At 39.0% G+C, this 18,657-nt stretch overlaps 1 protein-coding gene across 2 annotated transcripts in view; it reads right to left on the minus strand.

Moving 5' to 3' along the window:
* Nucleotides 1-16,790, minus strand: part of stt3b (STT3 oligosaccharyltransferase complex catalytic subunit B) — a 54,845-nt gene extending 38,055 nt beyond the window's left edge. Inside the window, exon 1 of one of the 2 annotated variants that reach the window (XM_073872372.1) lies at nucleotides 16,259-16,790. In XM_073872372.1, the coding sequence (XP_073728473.1) occupies nucleotides 16,259-16,515 (257 nt within the window). In that variant the 5' untranslated portion in view covers nucleotides 16,516-16,790. The remainder of the gene's footprint in view (nucleotides 1-16,258) is intronic. The other variant, XM_073872371.1, reaches the window with a different exon arrangement.
* Nucleotides 16,791-18,657: the final 1,867 nt, after the last annotated feature.

Here is an 18,657-nt window from a genome sequence, read left to right on the forward strand (position 1 = left end):
TAAGAACACGCACAAAGACTTAAGGTTTGGGTTACGCACTACTGAGGTTAAATCAAAAGGAGTTTTAATAAAAGTATTGCGTACGCACTGCTACCCCCCTTTTGAACAAACATCGGCAGTATATACACTCAAAATGTTAGTCAATGACCCCGGGGTGACACTAAACTGTAAATGCGGCTCACGAATGTGCAGGACTTTCATTGACTGGTTATATAGACACCACCTTTGTGTTCGCAGCAAACAGGGTGATGTCCTTCCTCCATAGTTTAACCTCTCTGCTCAACCCTCCCACCAGCTCTGAACTTCACACCGGTCTTCATAAAACTCAATTTCACACTGCTTGGACGTATAAAGAGAGCGCTGAAAAGGTCTCATTCGATAGTGCGTAGCAAGCTAACATTTATTAACAGTCATGGTAGAGAGTATAGCAGAAATTGGTGTGTAACACGCAGAAGAAAATATGCAAGACATAAGGGTTGTTAAAACTGAAGTTTCTTAGACAAGTCCAGAGTTCAATGTGAAGAGCTAACAGACGCGCATGAATTAAAGCTTAAAATCAATTATTAAGTTATCCGCTTTACTTTAAAGTGCAAATGAGGACTGCATTAAAGCGAGGTCAAGTGAGTTGAAGAAATAGTTCACCCAAAAAGGCCTTTCATCATTAATGTCTTGGTAAAATGCAGACATAAGTGAAGATAGAATAACTACAGCCTTAAAATGAATGGTAATCAGCTACAATGCTACAATTTTGGAAATATATTGGTAATTTTCCAGCGGGATGAGACAATAACACCCATTTATTGGTATGGCTTGATATGATCTTCATTTGCTGTGACAGAAGCTCTGCCAGAAATGTACACAGAGGTCAGATGTAAGCTTTCCAACCAACTCGCATGTTGTGCAGTTATAGATTTTATTTATTTATTCATTCTTCACGCTATTCCTACACCTATGGCTATATTCATGGCGAGAACCGGTTGATCCATCCACAAGTTGATCCACACAAGTTAATCCGTACACAGGTTGGGGGAGGGGCAATTTGGTATCTCCAATTCACCTAACTTGACTTTATTTGGCCTGTGGGAGGAAACCGGAGTACTCGGAGTAAACCAACACTGACACAGAGCGAACATGCGAACTCCACACAAAAGAAACACCTGACCTATCCGGGGCTCGAACCAGGGACCTTCTTGCTGTGAGGCAACAGTGCTACTCACTGAGCCACTGTGCAACACCCCAGTTGAAGTCAAGATCACCCACCCCTAACTGTCGAATCCTAGAAATGGCCATCCAACTGCACTATGCGGCAGGTGTGCTATGCGGTCTCTATTGACATTCACCGTATCTCTACGTATTTGCATACTCTGGTCAGCTTTGTCACATCACCAACGGTCTCTGGAGCTCACGTGTTTTCAAATAACCGACTGCTGGATGCTTTGTCACTGCAAATAGATGTCAGCACAAACTTTACTAAAGAGCCGAACGAAGCATGTAATATGACAAAAGGAAACGAACATGAAAAACAAGAGAGCGAGACTATTAAATGTGAGATGCATCACAATATGCGAATAAGAGTAACACAAGTTTGGTGCTGGTTTGCATTAGTTTCGGCAAACCCAAATTACTTAGGCGATGCTCTGTGTACAATTAAGAGGCTAACATTTTGAGACAAAAAATCAGCAATGGATTAAGTTGGTGTATCAAATGATAAATCAATTTAGAGCGAGGAGTCAGACTGCTCTTCATAATACATTTGTTGGCTGACATTATAATTGTATCACCTTCATCAATTTAATCTGAACCCAGAAATGAAAAGTAAGTATGCCTCAAACTGTTAGTGAATGCAAGCCAAAAGAGGAGGAGAGGAAAACGATGAGATGATATAAAAGCAGAAGGAAACATATGACAAGGAGGACGACGAGAGAAAAGCTTAAGCAATTGTAAACATAACTTATCATTAGTTTATGCCATCCAAAAGAGGGCAGCCAGTACAACTGTCACCGATGTGAACACAACAGCTTTCATCTTCAATCAGATGATTGTGCTGTTTCCAGACGGACCGTTAAAGATCGTGACACGCTTCTCCCGGAAATCCTACACTTAAGCAATTTGAATTGACAAGGCTTTTAAACTTTCTTGACTTGTGAGGAGTTTGTGTGAATAAAAATGTGAATGGTTTAGGTTCTTACAACTTTGTTTTATAAATAAAACAAAATTAAGGAATTTTTACAGTTTATGCAATTTAACCAATCAGAGGACAAATTTGCTGAAATGTTCCCAGAAAAGGAATATGCATCAATGTGCGTTTACACCAGACGTGGAAGATAGAGATGCACGGATGGGCTATTATTTCATCCGCAACCGCATCACAAAACTCCTCATCCGTCGCCATCCATCCGCACCAACGTTTTTGACCAACTTTGAAAACCGCACCTGCCCACCATCCGCTGATTGGGCGATGCAATGCGCTGCTGATGACATACGCGAGACTAGAATGCTCTCAGAATATCAGCAGTGAACTTCGTCTTCAATCGGCGCATATTTTTAATTTGATTGGTTCAACCGCCCGCCACCCGCCCGAAGTGACGTGATTACAGGAAGCGAGCAGAGGCTGATCATCATCGCTACATGAGACATCTTTGTACTTTTACAGGAATAAAAGGATCTTGTTGGTTTGTTGAGCTATATAAGCCCCTCCCATGACGCAAATTTACGTGTGAATGTCTCGAATGCCTAGAATTTCACGGGCGAATGAAGCGAGTAAACTCAAAATGTTCAAGCGTCCAACTACGTGCAAATAGCATGTTTTTGCCGCCTCTTCCGCGTCTGGTATGAACGCACAGTCAGACATTTAGCCAAAGGTCCGAGGGCGTGACGTCTAAGCCGGAAACTATTTTCACCCCTACATAAAATAATATATATAAATAAATGAAACCAACCAGTCTAATGCCAAATTGCTTTGTACGTGACCACAGGATATCTAACCTTAATCCTTATTTCCACAAAGACCTCTCTGCTTCATCACAATGGCAAGGATCAAGTTCAAAGGCACCGAAGGCTTACGCCAACTTCTATACCTCCACTTCTACGGACAAGACACAAGCACGAAAAGACCAACTACAAGTACCAACGAAGAGAAGACGTACTCCAGCGTCCTTCAAAGAGCCAGCGTGTACCACGCATCAAAGCCCACCCTCAAAGACCAGGTCTCAAAGATAGAGGTGCTTCACGAATTCATGAATCCTTCTGTGATGACTGGAGGTTACTGCCAAGTTGGAGGTTTTGTCTGGACTTCTAAAGAGTGATGGGGTTTAAGCCAAGTTTGCTCTATACCTGCTCTATTAAAAATGAGGCTGTCCAAGCAAGCTTGTCGGAGGCATAGCGACTCAGCAGAAAGAGGTCTGATAACTGAATAATATATGGAGGAGTTATAGTTTATGAAATGAAATCTGCTGTATCTGTGTGCATTAAATACGTCAGAATAAAGCCGAGGAATGGTGCTTCGAAATACTCATCCCTCTGAGCGACAAGAATTGCAATTCAGGAGGTCCACTAACTTTTAAGCATTTGCCTGACAGTCTTAAAAAGAACGAAAAAAAAATCTTAGAGATGAAAAGCTTCAAAGCACAATTTTAATACATCTACCCAACGTGACCTTGCATCCACAGCCCCTTAAACCTACTGGTTTCAAATCAGGAGTTATTAATGTAAGGTCCTGAAAGGTGTAGATGCTTTATCATATACAGTAAAGTTTTCAAAACAGCAACTCATTCTGGCTAGACTGATGCAACAAAGTTGGTACCATTACATTCGCTTTCAGCTGTCTACTCTAGAAATGTCCAACAGGGACAGTCAGTTGCTATTCTTGTTGGGCTGCTCAGCTAACTTCAGCAGCGTTGTTTCCTGTCCAACTGAAATCAGATAATATCATTCATAAATAGCAGTTATTGAATGGCAATTCATTTGGTTTATTATACATTTAAATAACTTGTGATTTATAACATGGTGAAGGTGATGCAATTTTGAGAACTGTGTTGGTGGACAAACTATCCACCCACATATCCAGCCCAAAAATAAACACAGCGAGTCACTTTTGAGATTAAAGGCAGACAACAGATCATTCGGCTCTGAAGCTGATGGAAGCCAGTTTGTTCCCTAGATCACCCAGCTAAGGGGCAATTGTAGCTAGTGGTGCCTCAACAGCCCCAAGCAATTTCATGAAACTATTAAAACACAATACATGAGATATAAACTTATCCATGGCACTGAACTATTAAGTAGTCTACTTAGACCTCATTCAGGGTTTAATAATAATACAAAAAAAAACACCATTCCAGAATCTATGGCTATATTCATAGTGAGAACAAGTTAATCTATACCCAAGATAATCCACACACGGTAATCTATACACATGTTGGGAAAGGGCAATTTGGCAATTCACCTAACCTGCATCTTTTTGGACTGTGGGAGAAAACTGGATTACCCAGAGTAATCCCGGAGGTCGAACCGGGGACCTTCTTGCTGTGAGTCAACATGGCTACCCACTAAAGCACAGTCCAAGTGTTTAGAAGACATAAAAAATTAGAAAAATTGATGCATTCAACAGCCAAAAACAAAACACCTGCAAGTAAGGGCATAAATGTGACCCTACCTGTGAAAACCCAATTTAAAATCCATTTTTATTGATTTCTACATAAAATCATCCTGCATAATGTAAAGAACATCCTGAGAAAATATAACCTTAATATCTTACATATTGATTGAGTAAGGCCAACAATGACTGAAATCAAATGTAATCATTTTAAGGGCATTAAATAATCATTAGGAAACCAACAACCAATGAGGATGCAGAACCAACAGGTGGAACAACTCTAAATTTAAGATCAAAATATCTATAGCATCAAAGGGTACAATTAGCAGCCCTATATCTATAAAAGACCACAACAGATACGGGCAAAAAAGATTTTATAACCGAATTGGGTTAGACCAACAGATCAGTCAGCTGTGACGGATTCACTGACTGTTCTTTTTAAGAGAGAAATTGGGGCTTCAGAAACTCATGAAACGCCTGACCGGATTTAAGAAAGCCTATTCATGCACCAAGCGTGTCTGGTCAAAGCAATCAGTTTGACCGATTTAAGCATTGATCAAGCCACGTATAGAAAACCTTTAATCTTTTTAAATCGCAAAAGGGGAAGGCACAGAAAGCAAATGCCAAACTTACATCTCACTTCCTGTGCGTTAATTTCCTAGAGATTAAATCCAACATAAAAGAGCTTATTAACCTTGAGGGACAATCCGGAAGGTTTTCCGAATGAGGACAAGGAGTATGTCCCGCCTGACACAAGCACATCAAAGAAACGCTCTTGGAATAACTTTGAGGGCCCGTAATTGGCAAGAGAAAGGCGTGTGCCGTGAATGCAAAGCAGCTGAACAAACCGAGCACATCCTAATTAAACGCATTTCATTTTAGCACACAAAGACGCCCGCAACTCATTGTGTACCACGCACAGAACAAACAATTTTATCAAAGTGTAGGCGAAAGCCCAGAGCGATTAATTTTTAGCATATCTGTTTGAGGAAAGATTAGAAAACTTTCGTTTGTAATAATAAGATGATCATAGCTACTTTATATTGTTGATTATAAAGAACTAGACACACAAACTAATATGCATGTCCCGATTTCCCTTTGAAAAATAGCTTATGGTGCACAAATCCCAAGGCTTGGTTGCTTGTATACAATGATATTGTCATGTTAGTTGGCAATGAGTTACGATCAAGCTGACTGACAAAAACGTACCAAGGTTAAGTTTACATCTGGAAATAACATCTGTCTTGGGTGCCCCTGATGTAAACACCGACCATTTGTGATTGGATTACCAAAGACGGATGTTACACCTGGCGAATAAATCCTAATGCTTCTGTGTACTGGTCTCAATGAAACGTATACTACATATTACTGCATATAACAGCATGAGCAAATAATAAACTGTTAAACATTACTACTGTTTGAGGTGGGAGATATGCCAATACCGAAACACAATGTGTATCTTCTTGTGTCCTTGGGTTCCTGAAAGGTGCTGCTATAAAAATAAAACATTGTTATTATTATAAAATGAATGCCCGCAGCAATCATTTTACATTTGGAGAAAAATAAGAAAGAGCTTAACATTTCTCATGTGCATCTAAACGAAAAGACGTGAATAACACAATGTGTGAAATGTGAAAATCAGCAGTTTGGCTAATGGCATAGTATATTTCGTTTGAGTAAAACCTGTGTGAAGTCTCTTAGGTAATGAACTTAAGACTCATTTTAATGCTTGAATGCACAAAGCAATTGTTACATGCGCATAGCAACCTGCATTGAAATGCGTTCTTAAAGATAAAGTCTACATGCTCACCCTATTTATAAAAACTTGTCTTTAAATGTAGCTTTCAATTTTAATACAGGAAATTACAACTTTTTGAATAAAGAATATAATTTACTTAAAGGTGCTGTGTGTGAATTGCAATCAACAGCTCAGTCCAACGCTATCCCTCCCTTTCGAAACGCATAAAGAAGTTACGGTTGCCAAAACATGACAAACATGTCATCGTCTAAGTCAACGTAGTGCATAACACACTTTAGAATGGTTTGTCCGTCTATGGCTACCGTAGAAACATGGCGCAAAACGGCGATTTCTACTTGCAGTGTATAGATAAAATGTAAAATAAAAACAATAGAATTCATTTCGTCAGGCCTATTCATGAATATCAGCTGACATCACTCACATCTCAAACTTGTCTTCCGCCAATTTAAGTACCTGAAGTGGTCGCAAAAGAACTAGAAGCTATGCCTTCAATATGTTGTGCGCATCAAAATCGCTATTTTTACAACACTAAGAAGGCTCGACACAACATGATACTTTGCTCGAAGAATCATCTGTGTACCCACATGTGAACTCGAGCATTAACAACATTGTTTGTGTACACAGAGTTTACTAAAAAGAAGGTTTTGAACAACTGACTTTAGCTGTTTTGGTGTCCGCTCGCCGCCATCTTGCCAGTCAAGATGTATCGATCTCCGAATGCGACGTAAGGTGGGGGAGAGTTAAGATGGATAGCTCCTAAAGCATAGTTCCATATAAACGCACAGATAATTTGTTGTTCTGTCGCAAGTGAAAAACAATATTGACCTTCTAGTTGAAAAAGGAGCCTCATACAGTGGGGCAAAGAAGTATTTGGTCAGCTACCAATTGTTCAGGTTCTCACACTTGGAGGGATGAGAGAGGCCTGTAGTTTTTGTCGGGGGTGCACGTCAACTATGAGAGACAAGATGAGAAAAAAAATCTAGAAAATCACATTGTCTGATTTTTTAAGAATTTATTTGTAGATTGTGGTGAAAAGTAAGTATTTGGTCAATAACAAAAGTTTATGTCAATACTTTGTTATATACCCTTTGTTGGCAATGACAGAGATCAAACGTTTTCTGTAAGTCTCCACAAGGTTTTTACATATTGTTGCTGGTAGTTTGGCCCATTCCTCCATGCAGATCTCCTCTAGAGCAGTGATGTTTTGGGGCTGTCGCTGGGCAACACGGAATTTCAACTCCCTCCAAAGATTTTCTATGGGGTTGAGATCTGGAGACTGGCTAGGCCACTCCAGGACCTTGAAATTATTCTTACGAAACCACTCCTTCTTTGCCCGGGCGGTATGTTTGGGATCACTGCCATACTGAAAGATCCAGCCACGTTTCATCTTCAATGCCCTTGCTGACGAAAGGAGGTTTTGAGTCAAAATCTCACGATACATGGCCCCATTCATTCTTTCCTTAACTCGGATCAGTCGTCCTGGTCCCTTTGCAGAAAAACAGACCCAAAGCATGAGGTTTCCACCCCCATGCTTCACAGTAGGTATGGTGTTCTTTGGATGCAACTCAGCATCTTTCTCCTCCAAACACAAGAAGTTGAGTTTCTACCTAAAAGTTATGTTTTGGTTTCATCTGACCATATGACATTCTCCCACTCTTCTTCTGGATCATCCAAATGCTCTCTAGCAAACTTCAGACGGGTCCGAACATGTACTGGCTTAAGCAGGTGGACACATCTGGCACTGCAGGAATTGAGTCCCTGGCTGCATAGTGTGTTACTGATGGTAGCCTTTGTTACTTTGGTCCCAGCTCTCTGCAGGTCATTCACTAGGTTCCCCCATGTGGTTCTGGGATTTTTGCTCACCATTCTGGTGATAATTTTTACCCTACGGGATGAGATCTTGCGTGGAGCCCCAGATCGAGGGACATTATCAGTGTTCTTGTATGTCTTTCATTTTCTAATAATTGCTCTCACAGTTGATTTCTTCACACCAAGCTGCTTACCTATTGCAGATTCAGTCTTCCCAGCCTGGTGCAGGTCTACAATTTTGTTTCTGGTGTCCTTTGACAGCTCTTTGGTCTTGGCCATAGTTGAGTTTGCATTCTGACTGTTTTAGGTTGTGGACAGGTGTCTTTTATACTGCTAACAAGTTCAAACAGGTGCCATTAATACAGGTAACAAGTGGAGGACAGAGGATCCTCTTAAAGAAGAAGTTACAGGTCTGTGAGAGAAAGAAATCTTGCTTTTTTGTTATTGACCAAATACTTATTTTCCACCATAAATTGCAAACAAATTCCCAAAAAATCAGACAATGTGACCCTCTGGACCCCCTTCCCCATTTTGTCTCTCATAGTTGAAGTGCACCCACGACGAAAACCACAGGCCTCTCCCATCCCTCCATGCGGGAGAACTTGCACAATTGGTGGTTGACTAAATACTTTTTTACCCCACTGTATGAGATTCATTCATTCGCATTCGGAGATCGATTCTTTATGTCTGGCAAAGATAGCGAGCAGACAACAAAACAGCAAGAAGTCAGTTGTTCAAAATTTTCTTTTTAGTAAACTCTGTGTACACAAACAATGTTCTCAATGCTCGCGTTCATGTGTAGAGATCCAGGTGATACTTCGAACAAAGTTTCATGTTGTGTCGTGCCTTCTTAGTGTAGTAAAAATAGTGGTAGTTCGGTAGCAGCGGAAAGCGTCTGGAAGAACACATCAGGGATTGAGTAGGCATCACACCCTAACCAAGATATTTTTTTTTAAAGTAGCGTTTCTTTTCATGACAGTCGAGGTGCGAAATGTTGTCTTTAGTAGCCCTTTCCTGTATCCGTAAGAATTATAGACAGTAAAAGATAAAAAATCCGTAAATCGTAGCAAGCCAGCCAATGCTTGTCAGTAGCCTACTGGTTCTCTGTAGGTACTCAAGATGGCGGCAGTAAGCTGAAAAAATTCTATACATATAATATACATAATATAGTTATGTATATTATATTGAATTTCTGTCAAGAGATCCTTCTAAAAGTTACACAATGCAACTTTAATACATTTTTTAAAAGCTGGACTAAAATTAAACAAGCAGCACATAATAAAAACACTTACATTACACTTCTGTTAAGATCACATGTGAATATGCAATCCTACACTTGCAATAACGTCAAGGTCAACTTACAATAACCGGATTTGCAGTGAAACAGTAAAAGATTAGGGACCTCATGCATCAGTTTAAAAGGACGTATATACGGACGTATATTCAACGAGTAACGTTTCATTGGACGCATGTGCGTTGTTGCAGTTACGCGTCTGGTCGGAACTTTACTTCCGGTTTCTGTTTGTTTAATGGTCTGACTAGTGGCTAAAATTAACTAGTGAACAAATACCTCATAAAAAATAACAAATGTTTTGGTTTCCTAAAAACAGGGGAAGACGGCAATCACGGATTACCACTTTGTGAAAGGAGGTTTGGCAGCCAGTTTGTAGTTAATACTGTATACATTATAGTACATATTTTATACATCAATGTTAGCTCAGTGCAGTTTTTTATGCACTTTAGCTATGAAATATGAACTACGGTAATCTAATTGTTGTTTATTTGGCTTGTTATCAGAAATAAAACTACTCTAAAAGGACTTTGTTGTTATTGATTCTTAGCAGAGTTTACCGGAAGTTATGCGTGTTCCACGAAAGGCGTTTGTTTATGTTGTTACTGCTGACACTGTCTATAATGAAATAATGGACCTAGATGAGTGAAAGACCAGGTTGCTGTACAACACCACAACACCAGTTTTCAACCACCCATGACTTTGCATGGTTTTTCAACAATGCTCTGAGAAGGTTATGCTAAGCCCGGTAATAAGCAGACCTGTGCTTGGCCTCTCCTCCTTATTGAGATTAATTACTACGGTGACTTGTACTCGAGACCAGCCGCAGGTACAGGTCTCTGATACATTATAATTCTCCTCATATCATCCAATATTAGCTCAATCTTGTTCTTCGAGAGACAGCAGAACAGCAGAGAGATAAGTGGCACTCCAGATCAGAATGCCCGTCGCAGACAATACAACACCGGTCACAGAGATACAGGATGAAAGCTCAATTAACACAAGGGTGGATGGATAACACCAAACGGATAGAGAAAGATGCAAGAGGAAGATAAGGAAGGGATTTGGAAAAAGCAGAATCAGAAATGTTAGATTTGCATTGATGCACCTTGTTTTCGTGTGCGATCAGAATATAGAGGGCACTGTTATTTGTTTTGAAGAGGTTGAAATAAGCACACAAGCCAAAGGGAAAGAGAGAAAGAGAGAGAGAATGCACTAAAGATGTGAAGAGTAGAAAAACAGAACAGGAAACACTGCACTCTACATACAAAAAAATTAAAATGAGAAAGGGCAGAGCCGGCTCGGGGCAGTGTGCTGTTTCTAAATGAGAAACCAAAGAATCGGTGTGTGTTATTTTGAAATGATCCGGACATGAAACAATTACGTTCAAATCGATAAAGCCCCTGGCTTAAAATGTACAATGTTGGTCGAACAGCTCGCATTGGAAAGTGAAGGACTCATTGCAGTCTCTGTGTGTGAAAAGGGCTATGGAAAAATGTATAGACTGAATGCACTGAAAGTTGCTTTGGGTAAAAGTGTACATCTAGAAAAAAAATCTACATTGACATATTAGTTTGAAGTGATAGAAAACTACAGGTAAGGCATTGGATTCCACCAAAAAAAGACAGACATAAAAATGTTGTATTTGTTCTTCGTAATCCAGCAAGCCTAACGCAATCTCAATGCAATAGCACAAGCGTCGAGGAGGATGTACACCAAGAGAGTCAGAAAGAAAGTCAAGAAACATTAACACAGACAACTTAAACAGAAGCTCTTAAAAGTTTTCTATAATGTTGAAATGTTTTAATTAAAAAAAATTAATGTTTAAGTATAATTGTTCTTTTATACACACTGTGGTACCGACTTAGGTAACGAGTACGCCATACTTTTTGTGGTATTGGTACCGACTACTAGATTTTTGTAGTGATGCTCCGATCAATGCCGATCTCCACTAAAAATACGTATCGGACAGCCGATATTATTCACAGCTATTTCATGTACTATTTTTCTATATATTTCATGTGCTTTTAATCAGTAAGTCCTTATCGATCTAAAATCATTGTTAGTTTGAGTCGTTTATGACATGCATTTGAAAAAGCAACACTCATCAAACATAATTCTTAAACATATTCTTTATTATCGTGAAAATACCTGAAAAGGTTTGAAGAACAGCAATATAAATATATCCTTAAGACATTTCCTGGAGCTGCGTGTCATCATAGCTGCGTGTGTATTGTTCTTCGTCTACAGCACATTTTGAGTTTCTGCACGAGAGCGCCCACTGGCTTTTGGATGTAGCAGCATTTCGCCGTAATTCATTGAGAAACATAGCAAGCATTATCGGCCGATCGATCTGAGCACCCCTAGATTTTTGGTACCATGACATTCCTAGTAGCTTGTTAAGTGTGTTGTTATTCGATAGCAGTGTAGCTTGCCGCTAGCTTAGCTGGCGACTGATGTATTCCTGTGGGCGGAGTTTAGTCAACAAACTGTTCTAGTGACATCATTAAAGCAGAAAGTAGAGGGCTGTAGTCCTAACTGGACATTCGCTGTAGGCTTTGAGAGGCCAATTCTGTTTAAGAAAATATTAGGGATGCACCGATAGGATTTTTTTGGGCCGATACCGATACAAACAGACAACTTCTGGCCGATACCGATATTAAACACTTGTATACAATACTATACATTTGGTCTATTAGCTAGTTTATTTCTGCATCAAATAATTTTTACTGAACATGGATTGGATCTAATTAACATTCAACTGACCAACATAATAAGAGAGGCACATATTAAGCTAAAACAAATATAATAAGACAGCATGACAACCTTCAAAGGTGGTTTTTGCTATTCAGCATTTATTTTATTAACAACATCAACAAATTTTTTTACATATAATGGATTTCTTTATGCAGTTAATTAATAAACAATCGGTATCGGCCTTTCTCGTGCTATTGCCGATGGTTTCAAATTCATCAAAAATCGGCCGATAAATATCGGCGGCCGATACATCGGTGCATCACTAGAAAATATATCGCTGGCAGGGAACTTTGAGCTTTATCATTTTACAGGTATCATTTATACTATTATAGCAACATTTCACACTAACTATGGTTTAAATAATGGGATCAGAAAGAACGTGACCTTAAAAAAAAAAACTGGAGCACAACATACTAGGTTTGTCCACTTTTTCTTTAAACTAGCCAATTGCCTAGTTGTGAGAGCCTCCTGACAGCCTGTACTACGAAAAAAAAAAATGAAATATAAAGATACTTTCACAATAAACAAACCTCAGTCAACTCCATCCATCACCAAAACTGACTGATGATTGTGATAGGAAATAAAAGCTTAAGCATTACAAAACAAACTGAAATTGTACAAACCAAACCATAAGCACTCACACCCTCGATTTGGAATCAACATGGCGGTGGACTGAACAAGGCGTATGGTGTACTACTAGACAGTCTTCATTATTTTGGGTGGAGGAGACTTAAAGTTTATTTACTGGCCAAAAATCTCATTTGCATACAGATGCAAATAAGCCAACAGTATTTCTGGTCAACCTTTTGGAGTCAACTAACATGCAGATCTCAAAGCCAAAACACTTAAACTAGAAATGCTTCTAAAGCTCCAATCCAGACATTTCCATGTCAATGTTTATCAGATTAGCACAACACAAATCTTCCAAGGTTGAAGTTCTGCATGTAAACTGCACAAAAACACACTTTTCCATGCTGAATCACCAGTGAGTGTCAAGGGCTCGGATCCAAAACCAGGCACAATCTGTGATCAGGAAAGCAACTCACAGAGAAAACTGCGAGACAACCTCTCCAAAAGGACTTGAGCGCTCGCACCCAGTTAAAAGCTTCTCAACATTCGTATGACTAACAGAGCTGGAAAAATCAATCTTAGCCAATGAATGTCTGACTGTAAAAAGGAAAACTCATCCTGCTAGACTACTGAAAAAGCACACAATAGCCCAAGTGGAGTACAGGACCATGTGTGCATGCAAACAAAAGTAAGCGCATACTCCAATTCAAATTATATACTCAAATTCAATCGGTGAGGACAACTCAGAGATTGTTTTAATGGTTTCCAACCTCAGAATATGGTTACTGAGATTACATAATCAGAACGATGATGCAACAGGCTTAAAGCTGTCTTTCATACTCAGCCTGACTAGACAAAGCTTACCCACATCTTTTTGCAAATTTAAACGGTGATCTTTCTGATAAAAGCAAGACGTGAATTCATTAACATATTCAAATGAACTTTCCCAGGATGTAGTAGCAACACAAGGAACTGTCAAAACAATATCACGCCAAATAAATTACCGTGCCATTTCAGGACATGCTGCGTACTGTACGGATGACCTGAATGGAAATGGGCTAATGACATGGGCATGATCGGAAAAGCCATTATACATAAATGGTTTAGAAAACCATTTCAAGGAAACTCCAAAAGCCATTAGCAGATAATAAAGGTTCATTTGGTAATTAGTGGTGCTTTCAAATAACAAGCATCACTATTGTTGCATGCTTGAGGTTAAGTCTGTTCAAATTCTAACCTTAAGTATAACATATTGGCACCATTAATCATACAGATTGTTAGGGAGTGATTTGTTATTACTATAATAAACTATTGGCTTTAGGGTTTTCAGTAATTATAAAATAATCTTTTTTCATTTGTGCAATAAAGATCTACACTAAAGGAGCCATTTTCATACAAATAAATTGGTTTATTTGACTAGTAAGCAAGCTCCAACAAGACCCCAGTTACTACAAAACAACAAACTAAAAATCACCCAGAGAGCATATTCGCCTGCATAGCAACACCTCCTAGCACAGCATCAAATTTTGCACCACTCACGTCTACAAATGTCAATTTAATTTTTAACATGTACTACTGCAAGTAGCTGCGGATTATAATTAGTTATATTTCAACAAAAGTATTGCGTAATGTCAGCAGAGGTAATGGCATTGCAACTAGTTGGAGGGGAGAAGCAGGAAATAGATAAAATAATTACTAGGAACTATAACGACTGGGGGAAGTGTTTTGTGGCTTTTGCTTACTGAAATAAACTGGTTATCTGACAACTGACTATATTGCGAGCTTAAGAAAAACATATCAGATCAGATTATTTAACTCAAAACTTGTTTTGATCGTTTTTTTCAGTGTAATACTAAAAAAAAAACATCCTGTACATGCATACATATAACACAGTACCGTACAAAAGTTTAGAGTCATTAAAATGTTTTTAATCTGGATCACCTAGACCAAGTAACAAAGAAAAAGCAGCCAATTAAAGCCCAGTATAGACGGAGACTCTTTCAATACTTATTGACAAGCATTTTAAAGGGCGGGACCTCAAAAAGCTGCTTGATAAAATGCCAAGAGTACATTTCAAATTGAGCAAACTACAGGGATTTATTTTGATTTTATTTATTTTGGATGTTTTTAGCCACAACATAATTCCCATAATTGCATAATTGATCTTGAATCAAATTACATTATTATTTCATAAACGCTTCACCAACATAACAAGAAAAAAAAAGGACTACCAACTCACGTTTTGCACAAACAAAAGTGTCCAAAAGTGATGTCTGTATGGCATAATTGTAAAATTCTTGCTTTTTGTGACCAATCAGATTAGATTTATTTATGTAATCGGTTTTATTTTTTTGCTTGTGGGAGGAAACCGGAGTATTGGGTAAGATTAAACCTCCAAGATATGAGGAGTATGTTACAAACTTGACAGAGGTATTTATTTGACAAAATAATCAGAAAATGTGTGTATTGCATAAAAACAAAAAATCAAAAGGAAGTTGACAACAATTTTATCAGTTATTAATATCTTGTTGATCCTCTCATTTTTTACTACAAAATTCATTCTCTTTGCGCATATGTTGTGTGTCATTTTTTTGCAAAGCTTTCTTAAATTTCCCCAAAGCTGAGCTTGAACCACTAGTAAAACTACACAACACGCATATACAATTTGTAATAATATATCTAATTCCTATAAAAACAGACATTGCAAAAACGCACATAAATCCCTCCAGCCTCATGTAACATTACCAAATTGCGACTTGGGTTTTCGACCTACGTTTCAAAGTGTTCACTAGTTAATAACACATCATTTCAATCAGATAATCTCTTCCTGTCTTTTAACTGAGGGAATTTAACCTATACTTTTTAAAATATATTTAATATTTTATTGATAAAACATACAAGCAACTTAAGAGCAGAAGTTTCAAACTCCAGTTTGACAGCTCGTGACAGGATCAACCCTATCATTCAACCAAGCAAAAGTTAAATGAAATTCGCGCCAATATTTTGAATACTCGTGCAAAGTCGTACGTCAAATGGTTAGTGTACAATTTGATATTCATTATAAAACATACCATACAAATATTTAAATTAATTTAATGATGTCAAGCGTTGCATGATGCAATGCTTTAATGGTACACGGAAGTAAATCTACAGTTCTGATGAAATGTGCGTGTTCATGTTTTCCATTCATTTAAAATGTCTATCTCGTAACCCTTCAGTGCATAGCTAAAAGAATGACGGCAACTGCCATGCGGTTGTGTGTCAAAAATTGTCAAGGAAGGACGAGACACAACGCTTCCTAAAACAATTGCATTGAGATGAATGAAAGATCGCTGCAACCTTTGTGCACCATCCCGACTGCTGACACATTCGCGAGCGCTCATAAAAAGCAGGATTAACTTACTGCGAATTTACTCTCACAATGCATCATATTACACATGTAGAATTCGGTTAAACCACGAACCCACCCGCTTTTACTTACCAGGGGTCAAACTCGTGAATGATACTCTCGAAACGAATAACTGCGAAAAGTCGAGAGCTGAATCCTGCCAACCAGGCCAGAAACAGAATGGTGAACGACAGCAACGACTGCCATCCCGCCGGCTGCGTCAGTCCACCGGACAGGCCTCCCCCGCTACATCCAGCAGGAGAGTTAGGCCGCCCGTTGCCAGAGACCGAACTCCCGGCGTTGGAGCTCGCTTTGTGCTTACAATCGGAGGCGGTGTGGTGTTCCGCCATGTTCTGAGCGAGCCGTGCTGGAGGATCTGGTTAGGAGAGCACTTCCCACCGCCACGCGCCCCTCTGTCCACCAACCCACTCCCTCCTTGGCGCCAATATTTCAGCGACTTTGCTCCAAGTGCAGTTATTTGTTTAATTTATAATTACGACTCGTATTAATTTTGATTAGATATTGCGTATGAGTGGCATGCTAACCGGCTTGTACCACTCAGCACACGAGATCCACCAGTGGGGGGGGAGACAGGGCGGATCTGCGCGATACAGCAGGAAGAATCTTCAGCCTCTCACAGCGAGACAGGTAGAACAAGGCGGGTCACTCGCTGGGTGAATTCAGCCAATTAGCGTCAAGTAGGCAACTGACATAAGTTATAATCGGCCAATGAAATCGCTCGCTCTCTTGATCATTGACAAACGCAAGGCGTATTCAACCTCAAACTGCTTTGCGCAGACCGATCGGCGTATGATAACAAAGTACCGCGAGATCAATTCAAAAACTTAGTATTTGAATTGCTCTCGCGATACTTTGATATCAAACGCCGATCAATGTACACAGCGCCCACATGCAATCAAACACGCCACTCAACGCAAAACGCTCACAGTATATTGGCCAATCACTGCCCAAATGTTTCATAACGGACACTCTTTTGAACCAATTAGCATGCAGGGACATTGTCGCCTTGTAGCGCGGTGGACCAATAAAATAAATTAGTTTTGCAACAACGTAACGGTATTTTATGCGGATGTCAAAGCGATTTGACATCACTGTATAAAGTAAACTAAATTAATGATAATTATTTTGGCGAAAATTGCCGATGCACCGAATTTCTTAGATTTTGGTTGCTCGTCTGTTTACAAGAATAAACCATTTTCCAAATACAATAATGCAGAATTAGCAATGTGTGAAATGTACACATTCACAAGGGCATTCCTAAGCACCTGCAATACTGCAGGGCAAGCACTATTTCCTTTAAAACCAGCTTAGCTGTAATACAGACAGTAAGCATAAATTATGTATACACTTCAGCAAATGCTTAATTTAGGCTTTAAGGACACTGTTATAGAAGTATATGAAGATTTTACAGAAAAAATAGTGGACACTGCTGTCATGTGCTATTAAGGGCAGTGATCTCAAATTCACAAAGTGAATTCTTCACCTTGATCAGCATCTGTAGTATTCTCCTGTAAACATGATGCCTCTTATGTGAAACTTTAAAACTAGTCTGGCTTTTTGCTTGAAAACAAACAAAACCATGCAGTTTAGATCATTCAACCTCTGCAAGGTTGTGTGCAGACCTGTGGCTAACTGCTAGACTCTAATCTGACAAATTAGTCGTCTATAAGGCTATTTTTCTGGTCATACTAACTGGTCATAATTTGGTAAAGGCATTTATATAAAATGTGATCTATTGAATCTGAAAAGTAAGACTGATTTGTCCTAACTATTTGCTTGTTGGTCAATAGCTCTTAAGACAAAGCCGCTGTTTATACAAGCACGCCAATATTGACCTTGATCTGCTCATCAGACAGATCCATGTTCTGTTGTAGCTGTACAATGTACATACATAGGTTTTATTGAATAAAAACACACTTTTTAAGCACACTTATTTGATCAGCAGAGGCGCTTCAATGTTTTCGCTGTAATCCACTGTCACGTTGCCAGTTTTAGTGTTCATCAGCCATTGACCTAAACCAGAAGATAAACATTTGTTTTAGTTAAACATGACTTTAACCACAGTGCAAGGGATAAAGCTGCTCAGTCTCTGCAGACAATATATAAACCATCATTAAGCATGTGCCAATATTGCTGCATTGAAAAATCAATAGATGCATTTAAGCAGATTGATTTTTGTCTCTGTATGTTCTGCAGGACATCTACAAAAGAGAGCCCTCACAGTTCACAGAACTCTGAACAGATGCTAGTAATGATTCCCTTATGTAGAGAACATTTAAACATAACATGCCCAGTTTAAAATCCAGATTGCAATATGAAAATCGAGAAAAGTGAAATGGTATGTTTTGCTCTAAAAGAGCCATCGTGTGCATCTACTGACACCCACAGGTTTTATGTTGCCAGTGCAAAGCAACCATGAATAACTATATACTAGTGCAGAATATAAAAATGAACCCTTTAGTGTCACCATC

This window comes from Misgurnus anguillicaudatus, chromosome 10, assembly GCF_027580225.2.
Source record: "Misgurnus anguillicaudatus chromosome 10, ASM2758022v2, whole genome shotgun sequence".
NCBI lineage: Eukaryota > Metazoa > Chordata > Actinopteri > Cypriniformes > Cobitidae > Misgurnus > Misgurnus anguillicaudatus.